Source organism: Elgaria multicarinata, chromosome 1 (genome assembly GCF_023053635.1).
Source record: "Elgaria multicarinata webbii isolate HBS135686 ecotype San Diego chromosome 1, rElgMul1.1.pri, whole genome shotgun sequence".
Lineage (NCBI taxonomy): Eukaryota > Metazoa > Chordata > Lepidosauria > Squamata > Anguidae > Elgaria > Elgaria multicarinata.
In genome coordinates this window covers 92,156,877-92,177,709 of record NC_086171.1, presented here as the reverse complement: position 1 = coordinate 92,177,709, position 20,833 = coordinate 92,156,877, and the positions used below count along the sequence as shown (strand labels likewise).

The 20,833-nt window shown below is 45.2% G+C and overlaps 2 protein-coding genes across 4 annotated transcripts; both read right to left on the bottom strand.

Moving 5' to 3' along the window:
* Window positions 1-843: 843 nt before the first annotated feature.
* Window positions 844-12,944, bottom strand: IFI35 (interferon induced protein 35). Of its 3 annotated transcripts, none has more exons than XM_063132326.1 (10): window positions 12,886-12,944; window positions 11,814-11,841; window positions 9,501-9,596; window positions 9,078-9,230; window positions 7,500-7,616; window positions 6,312-6,465; window positions 4,571-4,680; window positions 3,105-3,294; window positions 2,071-2,177; window positions 844-1,564 (listed from the first exon to the last, which is right to left on the bottom strand). In XM_063132326.1, the coding sequence occupies exons 2-10, from the start codon at window positions 11,826-11,828 to the stop codon at window positions 1,373-1,375; spliced, it is 1,134 nt and encodes a 377-aa protein (XP_062988396.1). In that variant the 5' UTR covers window positions 11,829-11,841; window positions 12,886-12,944; the 3' UTR covers window positions 844-1,372. The 3 variants fall into 3 exon arrangements, with proteins under 3 accessions (XP_062988396.1, XP_062988387.1, XP_062988405.1); XM_063132317.1 differs by lacking the exon at window positions 12,886-12,944 and adding an exon at window positions 12,842-12,874; XM_063132335.1 differs by lacking the exons at window positions 9,501-9,596; window positions 12,886-12,944 and adding an exon at window positions 12,842-12,853.
* A 2,318-nt stretch (window positions 12,945-15,262) lies between these two features.
* On the bottom strand, window positions 15,263-18,647 carry RPL27 (ribosomal protein L27). The gene is made up of 5 exons (XM_063116764.1): window positions 18,587-18,647; window positions 17,890-17,972; window positions 15,977-16,146; window positions 15,659-15,769; window positions 15,263-15,352 (listed from the first exon to the last, which is right to left on the bottom strand). Exons 2-5 carry the CDS (start codon window positions 17,968-17,970, stop codon window positions 15,304-15,306), a joined length of 411 nt encoding a protein of 136 aa, XP_062972834.1. The 5' UTR covers window positions 17,971-17,972; window positions 18,587-18,647; the 3' UTR covers window positions 15,263-15,303.
* Window positions 18,648-20,833: the final 2,186 nt, after the last annotated feature.

Sequence of the window (20,833 nt, the reverse complement as noted above, 5' to 3'; positions counted from 1 at the left end):
CGATCCACAGTCTCCACAGCATGCATAACTTTGTACACCTCCACAATGTCATCCCTTACCTTCCTTTTTTCCAGGTTAAACAATCCCAGCTGTTGTAACCTTCCCTCACAGGGGAGATGCTCCAGCCCCTTGGACATTTTAGTTCCCCTTTTCCAACTTCTTGATCATTTTAGTTGTCCTTTTATGTTACGGACTCAAGTGCTTTACATTGCACATACTTCACCTGAGTTGAAGGATCTTCCTTGACCACCAGTCTGCTACCAAGCTGGGTTTAATTCGTATAAAAAACCCTTATAGAACCAGGACAAAGTTACCTCAAGTGACATCTCTCCCTACACCAACTTCACAGGGTAGGTCCGGTTGCCTATGGCTTTGGTCTTACTGAGCTACTTAGGGCAATTACACAAGTAGCAAACATTTGGAGCCCTTGTGCCCTTTGCCACCTAGTCAACTCCAGTGTGGTGTAGGGGTTAGACCTGAGCTCAAATCCCCACTCAGCCATAAAGCTCACTGGGTGACTTTGAATTAATTACTAAATTTCAGCCTAGCCTACCTCACAAGGCTATTGAGAGATAACATGTATCTGTGAGGGGAAGAGAACCATATGTGCCACCTTGAGCTTCTTTGAGAAGAGGTGGAATGTAAATGAAATGAATAAAATCCATGAGCAGTTACAGATGACTTGCAAAACACACACACAATTCTCCTTCCTACAGAGGCTAAGGACCCTTCCATGGATATCTATTTCAAGGTATCCAAAATCTCAGATAATTCCCTTCCAGAGGCCATAGATGCAAGTCTCAAAAGCTGTTTGTGTATCTTACAAATCTGATGAGTCAAAGGAACCAGGAGAAAATTTTACTTCGCAGAGTCAAACACAGTGGTTGTTTGAGTAATGAACATTGAATTATCTGTGAAGAGCATGAATGTTATTCTGCTTTTCTGAGACTGTCAAAGACAAATATTAGGGAACTGGAATCATTCAAATGCCAAGCAATGGGATTACAGACAAGCAAATCAAAGCAGGGAATTCCCCCGCCCCCAAATCAAAGCATTCCATATAATAGACACAGATCAGATGTCAAGAGAAGAGAGGCACAATAGCATCAGAAATAGCCTTTATCAGCTGAGTTCTAAGAACAAAGCCCCCATCCCACCTTCTGGGTTAGGCCAGAAATGAAATCTATTTCATTTTTTACACTTCAATGATATTTGCCTATTTGTGTCCACCTCCTTGCATTGATTCATAATTCCATCTATGAAAACTTTCTCATATCCTTCCCCAGAACTTCAAAGTTTGCCTTCTTCTCAGTGCTTCTTCCCTGGTGGATTTTAACACCCTGTCGTGTAGTGACTAAGAAGACGTTTTCTCTTAGTCCTCTTCCCCCTGAAAGACAGCTACTGTACAGCGTCCAGTTGGGACATAAATAATGGCTTCCACTTCCCCCCCACCCTTGCTGGGCTTCTGGAAATGAATCTCCAGGGCTTCACGCATCAACTCCTCATCTAAGACATCTGGAATTCCTGACAGCAGGACAGTCCGAGCACAGACTGAAGAACGGAACTGGAATGGGGAAACAAAGAGGGTGGTGAATGAACACCCACCCAAAGACTCACATAAATGCAAACTCAGTTTTAAAATATTAACAAGATTCAATGTCCTTCTGCCAGCTGATTTTGGACAAAGTCCTCTGCTGCTGCTGCTGCTGCTGTATGCTTTCATTTTCTGAGGTGGCAAGGATCAGAGAGAGAGAGAGAGAGAGAGAGAGAGAGAGAGAGAGAGAGAGAGAGAGAGAGAGAGAGAAAGCAGGGCATAGGAGCATGATGGGGTACCCTTTTTGACTCCAACTGGCTACAAATTAAATCATGTGAAAAGAAATCCCACAGGTATCTTCCATAAGTCTTTCAGCCGTCAAGGTGAAGATGCATCCCATTCATAATCCCTTTACATGATTCATTGTATGAGTTTTACATGATTACACTCTGGAAAGAAACATTTCCTTCAGGTCAGGAGCAGGGCATGGCTATGTTTGGTGAGAGTGCGGTAAAAAGGTGTCTCTTTCCCCTCACCTGAAGATCTGTGATTTCCCCACCTATGCAGTGCGACAGCTTGACCTCATAGGTCTCTTTTCCAATGGGCACCTGAAATGGATTCCTCTTGACAAGCCGTTCAGCCACTAGAGGAGTGGGGGAGGAAAAAGGACCATGGTTGAAATCTGTGACTGAGACATATCTCCCCAGTGTGAGCATTTCATACCTCTGCCTGCCTTTAAAAGACTGTGCAATTCTATGTAATACACAAGGTGGAGTGTAACGAAGGGCTGCATTGCTTTTATATTCTGTACCCAATGTTTCTTTATTTCAGTTTCTCGTCTACCTCTACCCATAGAATCAGAGAAGGTAACAGTTTAGGGTGAGTGGAGAAATCATACAAAAATGAAAAAGAATAATTGAACTACATGCTTACTTAATCGTGGTTCTTAATGGAATGACGGCTCAAACAAGCATGTTGTGGATAAAAAAATTCTTAAGAAATAGTAGATGAACTGGAGATGGTTCAAGAAATGGCAATTAAAATGATGTCCTGTTTTGTGAAGAAAAGATTTACCAATTGGACTTTTACAGCCTCCTAAAAGAAAGGCCAATGAGGGACATTTATAAAATCATGAGTGGAAAAAAGTGAAGAGGGAAAAATAAATTCACAAAATACAAGAACTTAGGATCACCTCCTGAAAACATAAGGAAGCAGATTTAAGGTGAACAAAAAGATGCTTTTATGTACCATTTGCCTATGGAACGTATTGCTGCAGGATAATCCAATGGCTGCAGTACAAATGGTTGTGAAACAGGATCAGTCTGCTGATGACATCTAGCTAAAAGCCAAGAGTGCCACCTCCACAGTCAGAGAGAGATGCCAGATGACTACAGTCTTCATGTGCTTCTCTGGCAGTGTCTTAGTAGGCAGAACACAGAGACAGATGGACCATGGGTAAAGTCAGAGTGCCACACAGTGAGACTCCCCTAACCATATCCAAGAAATGCTTCCCCCACCAGCAGGAGTGTGGAACAACCACCCTCCCCATTCCCTCTGCATCTCCCCATACCTCCTTCCTCCATAAAAGATAGAGCCACGTGGCCGGAAGTACTCAGCCGCTCCACCCGCTGCACCTCACCACCCTTGTTCTGCCGTTTGCTGAAAAACAGCTCTAGCTTGTCAAGTAGATACTCCTCAGGCATGGACAGGATCGGCAATCCAGAGAGCAGAACCTGTCGGGGACTCTGTTCCAAAGACATCTGCAGATTTGGAGGGTGGGGAGAGAAGAAATGGCCACAGGAAATAAGAGCGGGATGGCCACATCAGCATGGGTAGGGGAAGAATACAAGGTCTGCATGCAGCCTACCATCCTCCATTCCCCAGTAAAAGACTTTTGTACAGCTGATCTTTCAAGCATTAAGCCACAGCACTGTCAAGGCTGCACATACACTGCAATTCTGCAGAAGTTCAGAAATTGTGTAGAACGTGGTGTTGAGCATGGAATACAACTTCCTGGTAGTCTTAAAACTGCAAACTCAGTTTTAAAATATTAACAAGATTCAATGTCCTTCTGCCAGCTGATTTTGGACAAAGTCCTCTGCTGCTGCTGCTGCTGTATGCTTTCATTTTCTGAGGTGGCAAGGATCAGAGAGAGAGAGAGAGATTCTAGGGGTTGGGACCAGGGCTTCTTTACCCCTACCTAATCTTTCTCCATGACTAAATTAGAAAGAATAAATGATGAAAAGTAAGAATCCAAATTAAATTATGCAAAATGCAAGAGAAATCATGCAAAGCTGCATCAATTGCAGAATTCAGCTTTTCTTGCCATTTTTTTTAAAGTGCAAAGTACACAGGGCTGTGTATGCTATCAAAGATGAAGGAATGTAGGGAGGTGCAGTTTTTTTCAAATCCCTGCAGCTCTGTCATGTGATAAGTTACTGCTGTCAAAATCCCCTCTTATACTCGCTTATTAAAGAGAAGCCCTAACAGTGAAATATTACCTATCCTTCCTTTAAATGAAACCAGAAGAGGCAAAACAGGTCTTGAAGCGAGAACATAAATATCTGAAATATGAGCGCCATCCACACAAGCTTGAATCCCTGATTGTACAGGGCTGCAGCTCTTGTGGAAACTTTACATGCATACATGTTCTGCTGAAGCCATCCACACCTAATGTGTGGGCATGGAGTGGGGGTGAAGGCAGTGCATAGCCTAGCAACCTGTAAATGGGGCTAGAGGTTTAAAAGCACATGGTCAGTGCCTCGTGAAATCTAGAGGCAGGGAGGGCTGAGCAGGAGTTGCTGAAGTCCGGAAGTGAGGCTTCAGTGCAGCATAATTTGTGTAAAATGAGCAAATAAATCCCCATTTGGATTTTCAGCAGATTTCATGCACAATTTGTTTTTTCTCCTTCAGCGTGTACCGCCCTGCCTAGAAGGAGATATGATCAGATCACTTTCAGTCACTAGTAGTGTGAATCTCATTCCACCCCCAAAGGTACACATTCCTCAAAGTCAGGTTGAAGTCTGCAGAACCCACCTCTATGGATGAGGGCAAGAGCCACGCCAGAGGCTCAGCCTTCACATGCACATAGGTCCAGTCATCCAGTTGAACTCGATGCTGCTCGATTGCGATGATCCTGCAGGCAACTGATAGGGGTGGAAGGAGATCAAATGAATCCTAACAAGCCTCTTCCATCCCCAGCTCTCTTCGCAGTTGAGCAACTCATACAAAGCTTCCATCCTTAAGATGGCGAGAATGTTCTGACAGTGACTTATGTCAGCCAGTGGTTGAGGACTCTTCGCCAATGGAAGCCTTGCAGAACAGGATTGAAAAAACTTTTGGCTGAATTAGTCTGGGAAACTAAGAACTGCTGTTGGATGATCTCTTAAAGTTCCTTCCTATATTAAAACCAGGATCCTTCCTCAATGATCGCCTTGCAACAGCTATGCCATCAAGCCGTAGCAGAGGGAAAGGGGAAGCAGGGCCGCTCCATCAGCTCTGCTGAAAGACCAGCTTCATCAGGCTCCTCCTCTCCTTAAAGTATTTAACTTCAAGGGTTTGTGCCTGAGTTTGTGTCGTGGTGTTTAGCTTCAAAGCCTGCAAGCAAGGACTGCCTTGTTTTCATGGATAGTACACCAGCTACTCTGTGAACCTTTCTGGCTGAAGAGTGGGGTAAAATACTTTAAATAAACCAAGAAAGAAATTGGTGTCCTACTGCTGGCAACGGGCTAGATTAGATCACCTCCCAAGGGCCCTGTTATCTATCCTCTGAATAATGCTGGCCTTGGGGGATGCCCCGTGCTGCGCCTGAGTCACTCCCTTCCCTGACCCTACGCACCACCCCTCTGTCTAAGCCCAGACCTAGTTCTCACTGAGGAGACAAAGCTGTGCCTGGGTTTCAGGTGGGGGTTCACATAATTTAACACTCCTCTAGACAAAACTGTCCCTCCACATACAAACTAACTGCCAGGAGAAGGCTAGACTGGGACTCACCCTGGCGCACTCGCTTTCTAAGGTTGTTGTGTGTTTTTTTACTGTCCAGAACAGGGATGGGAAGAGCCTCCAGCAGGCCCACCCAGCCGGCAGTGCTTTGAACAAGGTCGTCCTCCCCTCCCTGAAGCCCCAGCACCTCAGAGATGGGAGGCAGGGCAGGGCAACAACTGAGCTGCAGCTTAAGTGACTTCACTCCCCTCTCCCCTTCCTCAATCAGGGACAAGATGGGAGGAGCGAAGCTGACCTGGGACTCCGCTAGCGCCTGGCAGAGGCATTGGCCAAGCCCCTTGGCCCCCCGTCCTGACTGGGCCAACAAGGGCGAAGCAGCAGCGCATTCAGCCAGCCTTTGGAGGTGCAGCTCTTCTAGGCACCAGCTGGGCCTCTCTGCCCAGCCCTCGCGTCCCGGTCAGGACCATGAGCAGCAACTCACTCACGCTCAGTTCTAGAACATTCCTAATTTCCAAAGCGTCTCGTACATTGTGTCCCTCACATCCCTCCATTAGTGTTAACAACGAACCCTGTTTCACAAAAGGAGGGACTGAGGTGAAAAGAGCGTAGCTCACCCAAGGTAAACAAAGTGTCGACGGCGGACTGGCAGGAACTGACCTGTATCTTAGCAGATCGGAGGCCAATTTAATCCACTAAAACGATTTGCCTTTTTTCAGCTTTGAAAGTCTTAAAAATTCTCACAGTGCTTTTTGACTTTTCTATGCTTTACAACTGATGACTACCCTTGTGATCCCTATCCAGTATCAATACTTCAGTCAGGAATGGCTGCTCCTACCCTCAGGATTCTCAAAAACGATGAGTGCCGATCCTCCAAACATGGGGCATCGGATCTGTGGCAGGACAGTGAGCATCTCAGGCAGCGTCCCCTCTTTCTCCTCTTCCACGTGGCCTTTAAACACCATCCCCCTCTCAGGAAGGGTGGCTGGCACCTGGAGAGGGTGATAAGGGAATGTTTTTTCCTGCCAGGTCTCATAAATTTAACCTAAACTCCTAAGACCCCCATGCAAAGAGCCTCCCCACAAAACTTCAGAGCTTAATTGGAGTCAGAGCTCACAAGGTCAGAACACCCGGAGTATTGTGGAATGACAACACGCTTCTAGGCACGGTGCAAAATGCTTTAGCCTTGCCATTGAGTAATCACTGCCAGTCTTCACCACTGGTTTTTAGAGCAGAAAGTGTGATTGGCAGGTAAGCTCAAGCCTGAGCACTTCTGTTTGCCTGTGGAATTTGCTACGAACTTGGATGGTTTTAAAAGAAGATTAAACGAATTCATGGAGAATAAGGCTATCAATGGCTACTAGTCATGATGGCCAAATGCTACCACCAGTATCAAAGGCAGTAGACAGGACATCTTAATCCCAACTACTGGAAAGCACAAGAAGAAGCAGGGTGTAATTGGACTGATGTCCTGCTTATGATTTTCCCACTGAGACAACTGGTTGTCCACTGAGGGGACAGTACACTGGTCTAGATAGGATTTTGGTCTGATTCAGCAAGGCTCTTCTCACATTTTCAATGGCTCCTGACAAGACCAGGCAAAAGCTTGTGTACATCGGCTCAGATAAAAGAGCCTCTTTCTAATGCTGTATAGCAGGGGTGGGAAACATGCACCCCCACAAAAAATATTTGTGTGTGTGTGTGTTGCACTACTGAACGCTATGGAGCAGTTTACCACTACATTTTGGCAGCAAGCTGGTGATTTATTTTTATTGCACCATGTACATTGATGGTGCTATATAAATAAATAATAATAAAAATAAATAATAATTGCTACTTTTATTTTATTTTTTTACCTTTTCTCTTTTTATTGTGTATATCAACACAACAAACAGAAAATACATCGTGTAAAGAGAAAAAACACGGAGCCCACAAGAGGGGGGCATCCCAGAGGGTAAAAATGGCCCCCATATCTCCTGCAGTTGCCCACCCATGCTGTATAGGAGAGAGGTCATGCTCCCAATACCTTGTGAAGCTCTTCTTGGAGAATTTGAAGCCTCTCCAGTTGTTCCAATTCACTTTCCAGCACCTGTTTTTCTTGTAGCAATTGATCTCTTTCTTCAACCTCAAATTTAAGTGTTCCCTACAGGGGGAAGAAGGGGGCATCATTAACAGGGAACAAAAGGGACCCTGCTGCTGCAAACAACCTGCAGAAGCACTCTTCCTCAGCATCCCAGACCTATGCACTTTTTCTTTTGCCACTGCACACACCCCAGCCCTCTCCTAGCAGGTAGAGAATCCCTGAAGGGATTGCAAGCTATCAGCTTCAGAACATGGAAGGCATTATTGGAGCTGGGGATCACCAGTGTTCCAGCTTACGACCCTGGGGGCTTAGCCCAAAAGATCCAAGACTAAAAAAAATGCAGGTAGAGATTCTTGGATGTTGGAGATTGCGGAAATGCTTATTAACATGAATCTAGCCGTACACGGTGCTCAACATCTAAGGTTCTCCTCCAGGTGCCTACTCGGGAAAGCTCAAGGGACAGCAGCAAGGTAGAGGGCCTTCTCCGTAGTGCCCACCCATCCCAATTATGGAATTATCTTTCCGCTGAGTCCCGCCTGGAGCCAACATTGTTATCTTTCTGGCACCAGGTCAAGACTTTTCTCTTCTCCGAGGCATTTATAGTAGCATATGTTGAGTTTCTAATCAATCCCAGATCTATCTTTAGGTTTGACTGAGAGCTTAAAGCTGTTTTTAAATGTATGTTATCTCTGTATGCTGTCGGCTTTACGTTTTTATGGTTTAAAATTTTGTATATTGATTTTTAGCTTTTAATGTTTTAATCTTTTGTAAACCGCCCAGACAGCTTCGGCTATGGGGCGGTATAAAAATGTAAATAATAATAATAATAATAATCTTCAACTATTAGACAACCAAATTGCAACAAGAGAAGCCCTTGCAAATCTGCTGTGCTGCTGAGATAGAGGCTTCATTTCCAGCCCCAAAAGTATCTACAAGATAGGGCTGTCTTCTTACCTTCTGCAATTAGCCTGTGCAAGCACTGACATTGGTGCAGTGCAGTGGTCTTCAACTGGTGAGTCGCAACCCAAAGCGGGTCATGAAATCACTCCAGATGGGTCATGGCAAAGCTGTTCTCCATGCTGGGCATAGAGAAAATTGTGAAAGTGGGTCCCATGTTGCAGGTTGGGAGACTGAGGTGGGTCTCGGGTCTGGACCAGTTGAAGACCACGTATGGGGTACGCAGTTTAGCTTTCTGCACTTAGCCCACATGGTGCAAATGAAAACCTAAATGTGTATTGGCAACAACTGGGGCAATATCAGAATGTGGGGTGAGGCATGGAGGATGATTCCTAGTGGTTAGAGCCAGGGCTTCAGCAGCCTAAATAACTCACACACCTCACAAGGACTTGTAGAAACAAAAGAAATGATGCAAAATAAGAACAACGATGCAATCTGAAAGAACAGCATAATTTACATACGTCACAGAACTCAGCTTTTCTCAGAGCAAAGTTTGGATAGACACAATGAAGAAAATTGTTTTAAAGGAAGACTATATACAACCCTAGTTTTAAAAGTTCACACCTGATAAGTTACTTCCTGGGCCTTCTGCTCACATTCCTGAAGTCTTCGACGGAGAAGCTCAACCTGTCCTTGGAGTCTGGATGCATCCTGCTCACTTGCGCCTTTGGCTGCCTGCAGCGACCACCAGTCCATCTCCAAAGCCTTGCAGGTATCCTGGAAGAGAAGATGCAACCACAGGCCCATCAAACTTCCTCTCCTATGGCTTCATTGGAGAAAGTGCATTACGACTGAAAGCCAGAAGAACCTGTTTGGAATAGCAATAATTAACCATGCAGTGCCTTGAGCACGTCCAGAGTGCACCTCAATCATTGTTGAGCAACCAAACCAGGCCCCATGTTAGGGAAGATGGTTTTGAGGAAGGCTGAGCGCCAGCACCTCTCATTGTAAACATTAAAGGCAATCACTGTTCCCAAGGAGAAGTACCTGGCACTTCTTAATTTCCCACGAGATTTGTTCTGTCGTCGTCTCCCAAGACCCACTTGTGGCAATGGTCTCGCTGGGCAGATGGATGAAAGACTCCTGTAGAGCAAAATGGTGTTTACAGTCCAGAGCCTCTCTCCCACAGTAGATGTACAAAGGGGGGAACCAAGGATAAAGGAACTCTGCAACCTATCTTGGTGGATTGCTACGTACGTCGTCTTCAGAAAAGGGTGGGGAAACTAATCATCAATCAGGCATATATATCGATTTGTAAAATATATGTATATTTTTAAATGCCACTTTTTTGTTCATTAATATGCAGGGACCCCATGAAATTCAGTGTGTGTGGGTGTGAGTGAACTGTGGGGCAAATCTTACCCCTCCCACCCCTGCCCCAGTCACCTTGGAGGCAAAGAAAACTGCCTTTGTCTCCAAACAACCACTGGTTGACTTGAAGAGAAAGGGGGCGCGCGACTACCCCCCCAGTGGCAGCAGGAAGTGCTTGTGCATATTTCATCATCCAATACTGTCGTGGATGTGTTACGGGTGTCTACCATGGCTTCAAGTTGGCTTGTTTCAAACAAACCATGGTTAACATTAATCAGTTTTTAGGTTTAGATGAAATGACAAACTGCAGTTAAGCAAAGAGGAAGCTTATGAACTCCTCCTAGCAGGTACATGGGGGGAGGAGAGGGGGGAGTGCAAGCCCCAAATTAACTGCTGTTGCCTCTGGCTTGTTCATGGTGGGCTAAACATGTAGTGTGGAAGTGTGGCCATTATTTACTTGAATTTCCAAAAAGCTTTTTAACAAAATCCCTTATCACAGTCTCGAATAGGGTAAGAGGAAGGCCCTCTTAGGGATTAGTAAAATCAACATTATTATTATTTTTTGCAGTGGAGGGAAGGAAGACACCCCTACCTCCTGTAGGTCTATATTGGGACTGGTGCTATTTAACATTCATAAATGATCTTAAGTCAGTGGTGAACAGTGAGATGGCCCAAGTCAGCAGATGACTCCAAATGGTGATACAAGCAGACTGTAGGAGCTCAATAAAGTTCCCTCCAAACTGTGTGAATGGGCAGCTAATTGGCAAATGTAGTCAATATGAGTAAATGTAAAGTGATAAACACAGGGGACAAAAAATATTCTAGTTTCACATATAAACAGATGAGATCTGAACTGTTAGTGACTAACTAGGAAAAGAAATCTTGCAGTGATGGTGAATGGCTCAATGAAAACTCAGTGTGTGCCAACAGGAAAAGAAATAAAGCGTGGTGGGGGGGGAGCAAATTCCATGCTAGGAAAGGGACTGAATATAAAACAAACATTATCATAATGCATCTATATAAATTTATGTTGTGACCATATTTGAAACACTGTGTTCTAGTTGTCACATCTCAAAAGTGTTTGGGGCCTTTTAATTTAGAAAGAATGTGACTGGAGGGGAAGGAATAACATGATAGAGATTTATAAAGTTATGAATGTTGTGGAGAAAGTGGATAGACACATTTTTCTCCCTTTCTTAATACTAAAGCCTGGAAGCATCTGATGAAAGTGATGGGCAATAGATTCAGTACTTGCTCACACAACTTAAAAGTAGTTTATGAAATGAGCTGCCACACGATGTGGAAGGGCCACTACTTTAGATTGCTTTAAAAGGAGATATTCAAACATATGGAGGAACGGAGGTATATCAGGTGCGATTGGCCATGGTAGTTAAATGGTCTACCATGGCCCCAAGGCCTTCAACACCATCATCCTTGATCACAGGCCGTGCTAGCTGAGGCTGGTGGAAATTCTAGCCCACAACATCTGGAGCAGGGGTGGGTTTAATCTCACCAGTGTAGATGCCCAATACGGCCCTTGGAAGGTCGGACATCCTTTGCAGACCCTGCCTCTGGACTGAAGTTCTGGGGAGGAGTTGGGGGAAGGAGACTCCATGTTATCTCCTATCCATAATCAGAGATAACACAGCTTGCAAGACCAGCTGCTGCCAGGCCCAGGTAATCCCCTTCCCACAGCGTTCACATCCCGATTGGAACACTCGTGGAGTGGAAAGGAGACACCCTTTCTTTGTGCAGGGAGGGGAATAGAGTGCATAAAGGGGGAGAGTGGGTGGAGGCAGATGATGTCATAGAAGGGCCCCCACCCTCTTGACATCATCTTGCGGGGGGTGGGGGACCTCAGTCCAGACCAAAATAGGCTGCTTCCCCTGGTCCGGAGGGACACACATTGCTCTAAAGCCACCTGCCCTTCCTCCTCTTCTACCTTAGCAGCTAACACACAAAGGCGGTATTTGTCCATCTAGTGCTTACCTCATCTGAATCCATTACGTTGACACACCTGGAAGAGAAATGGAAGGGAATACACTTAGTACAAATAAAGGTAATCCAAATTCCACACAGAAAAAACCTCCCCAATTAATTCTGCAGCCTATATATGGTGCAACTTTGCATCAGATTTGCATGATTTATTCTACAGAAGAAGAAAGAGCTTATTTTATTATTTTATTATTATTGTTTTATTATGGTTTTAATTTTTGTGAACCGCCCAGAGAGCTTCGGCTATTGGGCGGTATAAAAATGTAATAAATAAATAAATAAATAAATAAAATATTATGGACGTCATTGAAACCCCAACTCTTGGCCACTGGATTTCTGGTTCAGTTCCTGCCCAGACACAAACACCATTTCATCAGGTATTGATCACACATTGTCAAGCCTATCCTCTCAGCCAGTGGAGGCTGGTGGCTCTGATATCAGTGAGGTGGTGAATCCTCTCGTTTTCAGTTAGAACTCGAAAGGAGTGATCCAAGGTGCGGAGCCTCCACTGCTCCCAGTCACGATGGCTAGAAACCTGCAGTAAGAAAAGCTGGGATTCTCAATTTACTGGATGTTGAAGCCAACACCATATTTCGGGCTTCCGTGGTCCATTTGCAGCCTGGCCGGATCCCCCCTGCCACCCTGCCCCGCCCCACCAAGAGCCCCTTCCCAACTTCACTTGCTTTAAACCACCTCACTCTTAGCTTCGTGTAAAGAGGGGGGAGGAGCAATTCAAACCCAACACAAACTGTTTGGGTCTGGCGCCCAAGCAGATCTAGATCCAGACTAGGTCTACGCTCAAGTAAGAGACCAGCAACGAGACTCCGGCCAGAAACGAAGGGGGTCGAGGCGCAGCTGTTTTCTGCCCTCGGTACTCAGGCTTGCGCTGGGGATGGCGCAACCCCCCTCCCGCCCCCCGGTGTCATTGGACAGGAGGCGGGGAGGCTGCAGCAACTCTCCCGTAATCAGAAAGTGGTCGAGAGAGGGGCCGAAGAGCAGTTTCCTGTGGGGAGAGGACTAACCTGCGCATTCGTCCACCCCCAACCCCCCTAAATTGCCTCCTCACCTCCTAGACTTGTACCACTTGGTTCTCTCGGTTCGCTTCCACTTTCGATTCCGGCTCACACCGCCCCGCCCCGCTCCGCCCCGGGGATTGTTCGCTCCACGCGAGGGTTGGTGCCTTTGGCTGCATAGGAGGCGCTGGCGCCCCTGCTTGGATTCGAAATACCCGACCCGACTCAAACTCCCGATTCGAAGAACTTGAAGGGAAGGACGCTTTGGAATGATGGGCAGCACTGTGCTTTACCAAACAAACTTTCCCGAAAGTTTCACAACTTTCACAAAACAGGTGCCGGGAGTAGGCTTGCTTAGCCCCCTGCCGAGGAAATCTTTTCTCGTAATTCTGCTACAGCCAGAAAAGGGCCTCAAAGTACATTTTTAACATCAAGGCGTTAGGCTGGAGCAATTTAAATTACGAGCATGTGCAGGGTCCACCCCCCCCCTCACAATTTAGCAACCACAGCTAGTGCGCAATTAAGGATACAACCTTGAGGTAGGAACCTGGACTCCACTAATTATTTTTTAGGAGTTACATAGATGGGGACTTTGCTTACTTAAAAAACAGGAGAAATGTACTTTGCTCATCCTTAATGTGCTATTCGACACTGGAATACGGTGACCCTGTGGAAAGGAGGAAAGTGGAAGGCAAAAGGAAGAGGGGACGACCAAGGGCAAGATGGATGATATTCTGGAGGTGACGGACTCGACCTTGGGGGAGCTGGGGGTGGCGACGGCCGACAGAAAGCTCTGGCGTGGGCTGGTCCATGAAGTCCCAAAGAGTCGGAAACGACTGAACGAATAAACAATGGAAAGTAGGGCAGGGCTTCTGTATCTTTTAACAGTTGTAATGAAAGGGGAATTTCAACAGGTGTCCTTTGTACACATGCAGCACCTGGTGAAATTCCTTATTCATCACAACAGCTAAAGCTGCAGGAGCCCTGCCCTCTTTTGTAGCTGGCTAAGAGGGCAGGATTCTTGAAGCTTTAACTGTTGTGATAAAGAGGGAATTTCGCCAGGTGCTACATGTGTACAAAGGATACCTGCTGAAATTCCCCTTTCAATACAACTGTTAAAGATACAGGAGCCCTGCCCTCCTTTCCATTTGGTCACCATGCACTGGAGAAAAGGAAGCATGACCTGCTTCTATGAAGTACCTCCTTTTGTCCAGCTCATGAAAGCAGGTCTCAAATTTAAAGGTAGGAAAGAACAAGGAGGGCAGAGATGAGTAGTAACATTAGAGTGCAAACAAGATCCCCCCCCAACACAGAAATTCCTCCCTGCCTCATTGCCATGCTTCCCTCATTTCCTACAGAGGTTACATCCAAACTGAATGTCAGCTTCAGGTTTTTGAGGGTCCTCGAGAGCAAGAAACCTTTCATGCTCTTCCCATCTTCTCAGCACTATTATCACCTGCTGTTATTACTCATCCCCTTTCTCATCCCTTCAACTTGCTTGCTTGACAGAGCACCAGCAGCATCTACAGCTCAACTGCATTGTCTGGGCAAGAGCAAGAGGCAGATAGACCATAATGGTGAAGAGGAGCAACTCCATGGGACTTGTGTTGGTGAGGCAGAGGGCCTGAGCATGTGCTCAATTGCGCCTGCCCATGTGCTCAATTGCGCCTGCCCTTGACGTCAGCCATGTCCACCCCAGGACGCTCTGTTCAACTTTGACTAAGAAGAAAAATACATGCCCGGGTCGAGTCTCCCTATGCTCCAATCAGATTTACAAGTACTCAGTTAACTTCCTTGCAATAAGTAGCTAGCGAAACTGGTTTGAATTGGTCCCAAAGGATAAGCAATGGAAAATAGGAAAAATCTATTTCATAGGACTTGACCCAGTTTCATATAATTCTTGCCCTAGCTCTCCTTGTAGAATACTCAGTTGCAGCTCATGGTAAACTGTCATTTGTGTCAATTTCTCAAACATTTGGAACTTAAGTTCTGAGCATTCCCCATCCCAGCACTTACATCTTACAATATCTTAAGATATTTTCTTCATTAAACCTTTCTGGACATCCCAACTTCAGGCCCTAGCAATTCTTATTTAAAATACAAGTTGATGAGACCTATGCTTGTAGGTCAGTCACACCATCTGAGAAGCAACAGGGAGGACGTTGCAATTACTGCAATGCGGACTTCCCATACACTTTGTATACGTTACATATCTTAGGGTGCATTCCATGGATAAGCCCTCACTCAACTTAATACACCTCCGCACAAACTTTATTCCTTCTCTCAACCTCCTAAAAATCCCTCTCCTGGGCAGTTATATCAAGCGCAAGATTTTCACTAACAAAGTATTCCATATTTCACCACTCTTAATTGCTCCCCCACCCTCCACCCAATCCACAAGAGAAGAATTTTCCAATAGAGTCAGAAAAATGGGCTTTTCAAGAACATTTATTGGTGCAGCTTCATAGAATTCAGAATCTGAGCTTCTGGAAAAACCACTTGTTCTTGCCTGTCTTGTATCTGAAAAAGAGAACACACATCTCCTGTTAAAGAGTTTTGCAAATGCATAAGCACCAACCCAAGGGGTTGTTCACTGCACTAAGCATGGCACACATAAAAGAGGAATGAAATCACCTAAAAACAAGAGATCCTTTCAGAGTTAGTGTGGTTTAGAGAGCTGGGCTAAGATGGGGCGGGGAGAGATGAATTAAGGCTTCCATCACATCCCAACTTGCCACACAGGTTAATACGCTCCTCTATGCTCACTTGCACAAAGAGGCACAATTCAGAAACCCCCAGAGTAGGTTAATCTTTCTCAAGTCTCACCTTTCCTCAAATTTCACTTTGGCCTCTCGCCGTGCTTTACGTTTCAGCGCAGGGTCCCTAAATACATCTTTGTTGACAACGGTTTTGTCCAAGGGAATATCAACAGAATACCTGGACAAAGACACAATGAGGAAAAGGAAATTACAAACCTGGGTGTACTTCTGCCTTGTAGCCTGGCCTCTCTAGACATTTAGTTACACTTGTAAATAAAAGTGTATGAATAAGGAACTAGAAAAGCTGCTGCTCTCTCTACTGAAGGGGGGGGGGGAGGCAGCTCTCCAAATTTATTTCTTCCCACTTAACAAGTTCCTCACTCACCTGGTTGGCATCAGGTGGTTGTAATTATAAACTTTCACAAAGGACTTGATCTTGGATCTTTTGGCAATCTTCTTTTTGCCCATGCTGGCTGTCACTTTGCGTGGGTAGCGATCAATGCCAGCCACCAGGGCATGGCTGTATGGGCGGTCTGAAGTACCATCGTCAATGTTCTGTAACAGAAGTTCAATAGAAGGATAAAGCACCACAGCAAGCATAGAATCATAACCTTTAACAAAATACTGGTGGCTGTTCAGATCCATGATAACAGGCAAATGCACCCAGTAATATATACCTTTTCATATAGAAAGACAACCTGCAACAAGATGTTGCAAATATATCCTCCTTCCAAACTGAAGTGTTTCTGTTCACTGTTCCGCCCAACCACTCCACTTTCTACAGTTCACTTGTTTCTTTTCCAGTTCACTTGTTTCTTTTCCAACGAACACTCAACACTGTGTGGTTCCTGAGTAAGCTCAATCCTCACTGGTTTTTAGCCTGCAACATTTTGGGTACTTCTGCAAACCTCACTGTTCCTCCTGAGCATGCCAATACAAAGTCAATATGGGGTCAATATAACCCCATATTGACTTTGTCTTGTCAGCACTCACCGCCTGAGATCACTATTAGGAATAGTGGCTTAGGAAGTGGAGACTGACAGCATGAACAAAGTATAACCAAAGGTGACTCCATACTGGCAGTCTGACCACTGCAAATATGAAAACAAAATTTAAATAGTAGACCACCACAATGGGTTACTCCCCCCCCCCAAAAAAAATCAATCTGTTGAATCTAAACTTTGTCATACTTAGAATAGAACCATTTAAACCAATGGGATTTTATAGGGGGGGGAGATATCTTGGTCTACCACTTGTAACCCCGTGTTTTCTTCTGCTTTTTTTCCTTAATGCAGCAAATTTGTTAAGGAGAAGACAATGGAATAGCTGCACAATACCTGCTAATTAATAACGCTCAGAAGAACCTATCTGGGCGTTCCCCAAGTATGACTAGGTCAGGATCCAAATCAATAAACATCCAAATCATTCATTGGCTCCTGGTCCATTTCAACAGACAATTCAAAGTACTGTTGTTGTTTATGTATAAAGCCCCAAAAAGCTTTATAAAAACCAACTTCTGAGGTTGTGCTCCAGGTTTCCCTCTTTCTGAGGGAAAGAGGGAAACCTGGAGATGGATAACAACAGGAAACAGCCTCCGCAGAGAGTTTTGCCTAGCACCACCTTTGCTTTCTTTTTGGTGCCAAGTGTGAACTCTTATTTCCTCAGGCTTTAAAAGTATTTTGGTATGGATATGTAATTTTATGCCAGTATTTTTTACACTATCCTATGTTATTTGTTTTCATAGAATAGTAGAGTTGAAAGGGGACTATATGGCCATTGCGTCCAACCCCCTGCTCAATGCAGGAATCCGCAATGTTGTTGTGGTTATTATTATTGCATTTATATCCCACCCTTTTTCCTCCAAGGAACCCAAGGTGGTGTACATAATCCTCCTCCTCTCAATTCCATCCTTACAACAGCAACCCTGTGAGGTGGGCTGGGCTGAGAGTCTGTGACTGGCCCAAAGTCACCCAGTGGGTTTCCATGGCCGAGTGGGGACTAGAACTCGGATCTCCAGACTCCCACTACACCACAATATTGTTTTATTGACAACTGTATTGCTTTTATTTGATCTTATAAGCTGTTCTGAATGCTTCAGCAAAGTGTAGTTAATAAACACTTTAAGTAAAAAATATCACAATACAGAAGGTAATGCCAAATATCGATTATCCTGGGCTGAAAGCTACAGACTAAGTTACTACATTAGCAATGGCTCTGCAGAGATGAAGACCCTTTCCCAACACCTCCCAGAACCTTCTTGCAGTCCTGCAATGCCTCTTTCACAAGGTCCAACCTTACCTTAACGATAACAGCTTTACGACCAGAATATCGTCCAGCCAGCACAAGAACCACTTTCCCAGGTTTCATAAATTTGCCCATCTCTGAAAAGAAGGCAGATTTTTTAACAAACAACAGCAGCAGCAGCAAGCACACACCTATTAATTCGCTATCTGAACATTTCAGCACTCCTGCAGTCCCCAAAAAACAGCTCCCATACACCAGGGAATGTACCTGTCTCCCACCTTTCATGTAGAAGGCCGGGGGAAGCGAAGGGCTTAAGAGCCAAACCGATCTTCTAAACCAATTATGCATGGAGGTGGCGAAGCACCCATAGTCTCAGCACGCCGTACTCCAAACCCTCGCAACAAGACCAGAGGGAGAAGGGAGCAAGAAGCAGCAGGCAGGGTTTCTGTGTGTATTTCATACACAGGCAGAACGCCACGTCCCTCCCCCAGACTTTGGCTGAAAGGGAGACCGGACAGCACAGGGACCCAGGCGAGGGGCTCTTCCCCCTTCCCTCCCTCTCGTGGAGGCAGCGCCCCGTTCAAGAGAAATGAAGCCTACTGCTGCTGCTCAGCCCGGCGCCATCCCAAACCTCCCACCCGAGGAAAGCGGGGTTCCACCTACTTTCCGACCGCCCCGTCCACCCAGCTGTGCAGTCAGCTTTCGAGGATTGCGACGGATTGTGTCAGCCCCCCGCTACCCTTCCACTTACCGAAGCCGAGACACCGATGGCAGCAGACCGGAAGAGGAAAGACAAGGCACTTCCGCCAACCTTTCACCCTGCCCGGGAGATTGGGCTGCGCATGCGTGCTAATGGAACCTAAAACAAATAGTTCAGGCTTATGCGAGAGAAATTCATTCAGGTGCTTTTGATATTCCTACCCCACTTTTTCTTTCCGAAGTAAGAAATCCAGGGGTTGTGGATAACTGTGTGAACCTTCTCAACCTGTGGGGAGGTAATGAGCTGGGTACCACAGGGCTCAATCCTGGGCCAGCGCTCTTCAACATTTTGATTAATGATTTGGACGAGGAGGTGCAGGGAACGCTGATCAGATTTGCAGATGACACAAAACTGGGTGGGATAGCTAATACCCTGGAAGACAGAAACAAACTTCAAAGTGATCTTGATAGGCTGGAGTGCTGGGCAGAAAACAACACAATGAAATTTAATAGGGATAAATGCCAAGTTCTACATTTAGAAAATAGAAACCAAAGGCACAGTTACAAGATGGGGGATACTTGGCTCAGCAATACTACAAACGAGAAGGCTCTTGGAATTGTTGTAGATCACAAGCTGAATATGAGCCAACAGTGCGATATGGCTGCAAGAAAGGCAAATGCTATTTTGGGCTGCATTAATAGAAGTATAGTTTCCAAATCGCTTGAGGTACTAGTTCCTCTCTATTCTCTCTATTCTATTCTAGAGTATTGCATCCAGTTCTGGGCTCCACAATTCAAGAAGGACGCAGACAAGCTGGAGCGGGTTCAGAGGAGGGCAACCAGGATGATCAGGGGTCTGGAAACAAAGCCCTATGAGGAGAGACTGAAAGAACTGGGCATGTTTAGCCTGGAGAAGAGAAGATTGAGGGGAGACATGATAGCACTCTTCAAATACTTATTATTATTATTATTATTATTATTATTATTATTATTATTATTTATATAGTAATAATTATTATTATTTGAAGAGTGCTATCATGTCTCCCCTCAATCTTCTCTTCTCACAGAGGAGGGCCAGGATCTCTTCTCGATCCTCCCAGAGTGCAGGACACGGAATAATGGACTCAAGTTAAAGGAAGCCAGATTCCAGCTGGACATCAGGAAAATCTTCCTGACTGTTAGAGCAGTACGACAATGGAACCAGTTACCTAGGGAGGTTGTGGGCTCTCCCACACTAGAGGCCTTCAAGCAGCAACTGGACAACCATCTGTCAGGGATGCTTTAGGGTGGATTCCTGCATTGAGCAGAATGTTGGACTCAATGGCCTTGTAGGCCCCTTCCAACTCTGCTATTCTATGATTCTATGATGGGGCAGCAATACTCACCCCCACCCTAGGCGTTTGCCTGCAACTCAGTGCTCCATGTGTGCTGAGCGGGGGCAATTAAGTAGATGTTTGTGGCAAACCGAGGCACATTTTCTGTGCAGGATATTTTTATTTATTTATTTATTACATTTTTATACTGCCCAATAGCCAAAGCTCTCTGGACGGTTCACAAAAATTAAAATCATCATAAAACAACCAACAGTTTAAAAACACGAATACAAAATACAGTATAAAAAGCACAACCAGGATAAAAACACGCAGCAGAAATTGATATATGATTAAAATACAGAGTTAGAACAGTAAAATTTAAGTTAAAATTAAGTGTTAAAATACTGAGAGAATAAAAAGGTCTTCAGCTGGCGATGAAAGGAGTACAGTGTAGGTGCCAGGTGGACCTCTCTGGGAAGCTCATTCCACAGCCGGGGTGCCACAGCGGAGAAGGCCTTCCTCCTAGTAGCCACCTGCCTCACTTCCTTTGGCAGGGGCTCATGGAGAAGCCCTGTAAATACTAAACCAGTCTCTACCTAAACAGAATTGTCTTCTATCTTTCTTTTTGTTTAATCTTGTGTCAGAACCCCTACATTGGATCGAAAGACACAGACACTGAACTGAGAGTCAGTGCAACCCTATAACATACAGGCCTTTTCAGAAGGCAGCGTCATTGATTGTTTACTGATAAAATAATTTCTGAGTTGCCATTTGCCTCAGAAAAAGCCTCCTCTCCAATTTACAACTGAGAACTTTAAAACGTTGTGTAGAACTTCTTTCAGCCCATGACTGAATTCCATTTCAGAGGGACGGTGTAAAAGCCGGAACGGAACAGGCCGCAAAAAACCCTTTATAATTATATCTGTCCCATCTAGTAATGTGTGAGTGGTGAGTTTGATTGCGCTGGCTCACTTGGAAGCTGCCGT

What these genes read in the sequence shown, in the direction of transcription:
- IFI35 (XM_063132317.1), bottom strand. An exon ending in TCCAAGAAGAGCTTCACAAG is followed by an intron (nt 6,466 to 7,499) that starts GTATTGGGAGCA and finishes CACCCTCTCCAG; the next exon opens with GTGCCAGCCACCCTTCCTGA. An exon ending in CGTTTTTGAGAATCCTGAGG is followed by an intron (nt 4,681 to 6,311) that starts GTAGGAGCAGCC and finishes CACCCCTATCAG; the next exon opens with TTGCCTGCAGGATCATCGCA.
- RPL27 (XM_063116764.1), bottom strand. Translation starts at nt 17,970, where the DNA reads ATGGGCAAATTTATGAAACCTGGGAAAGTGGTTCTTGTGCTGGCTGGA. An exon ending in GTAAAGCTGTTATCGTTAAG is followed by an intron (nt 16,147 to 17,889) that starts GTAAGGTTGGAC and finishes CTTCTGTTACAG; the next exon opens with AACATTGACGATGGTACTTC. An exon ending in AACCACCTGATGCCAACCAG is followed by an intron (nt 15,770 to 15,976) that starts GTGAGTGAGGAA and finishes GTCTTTGTCCAG; the next exon opens with GTATTCTGTTGATATTCCCT.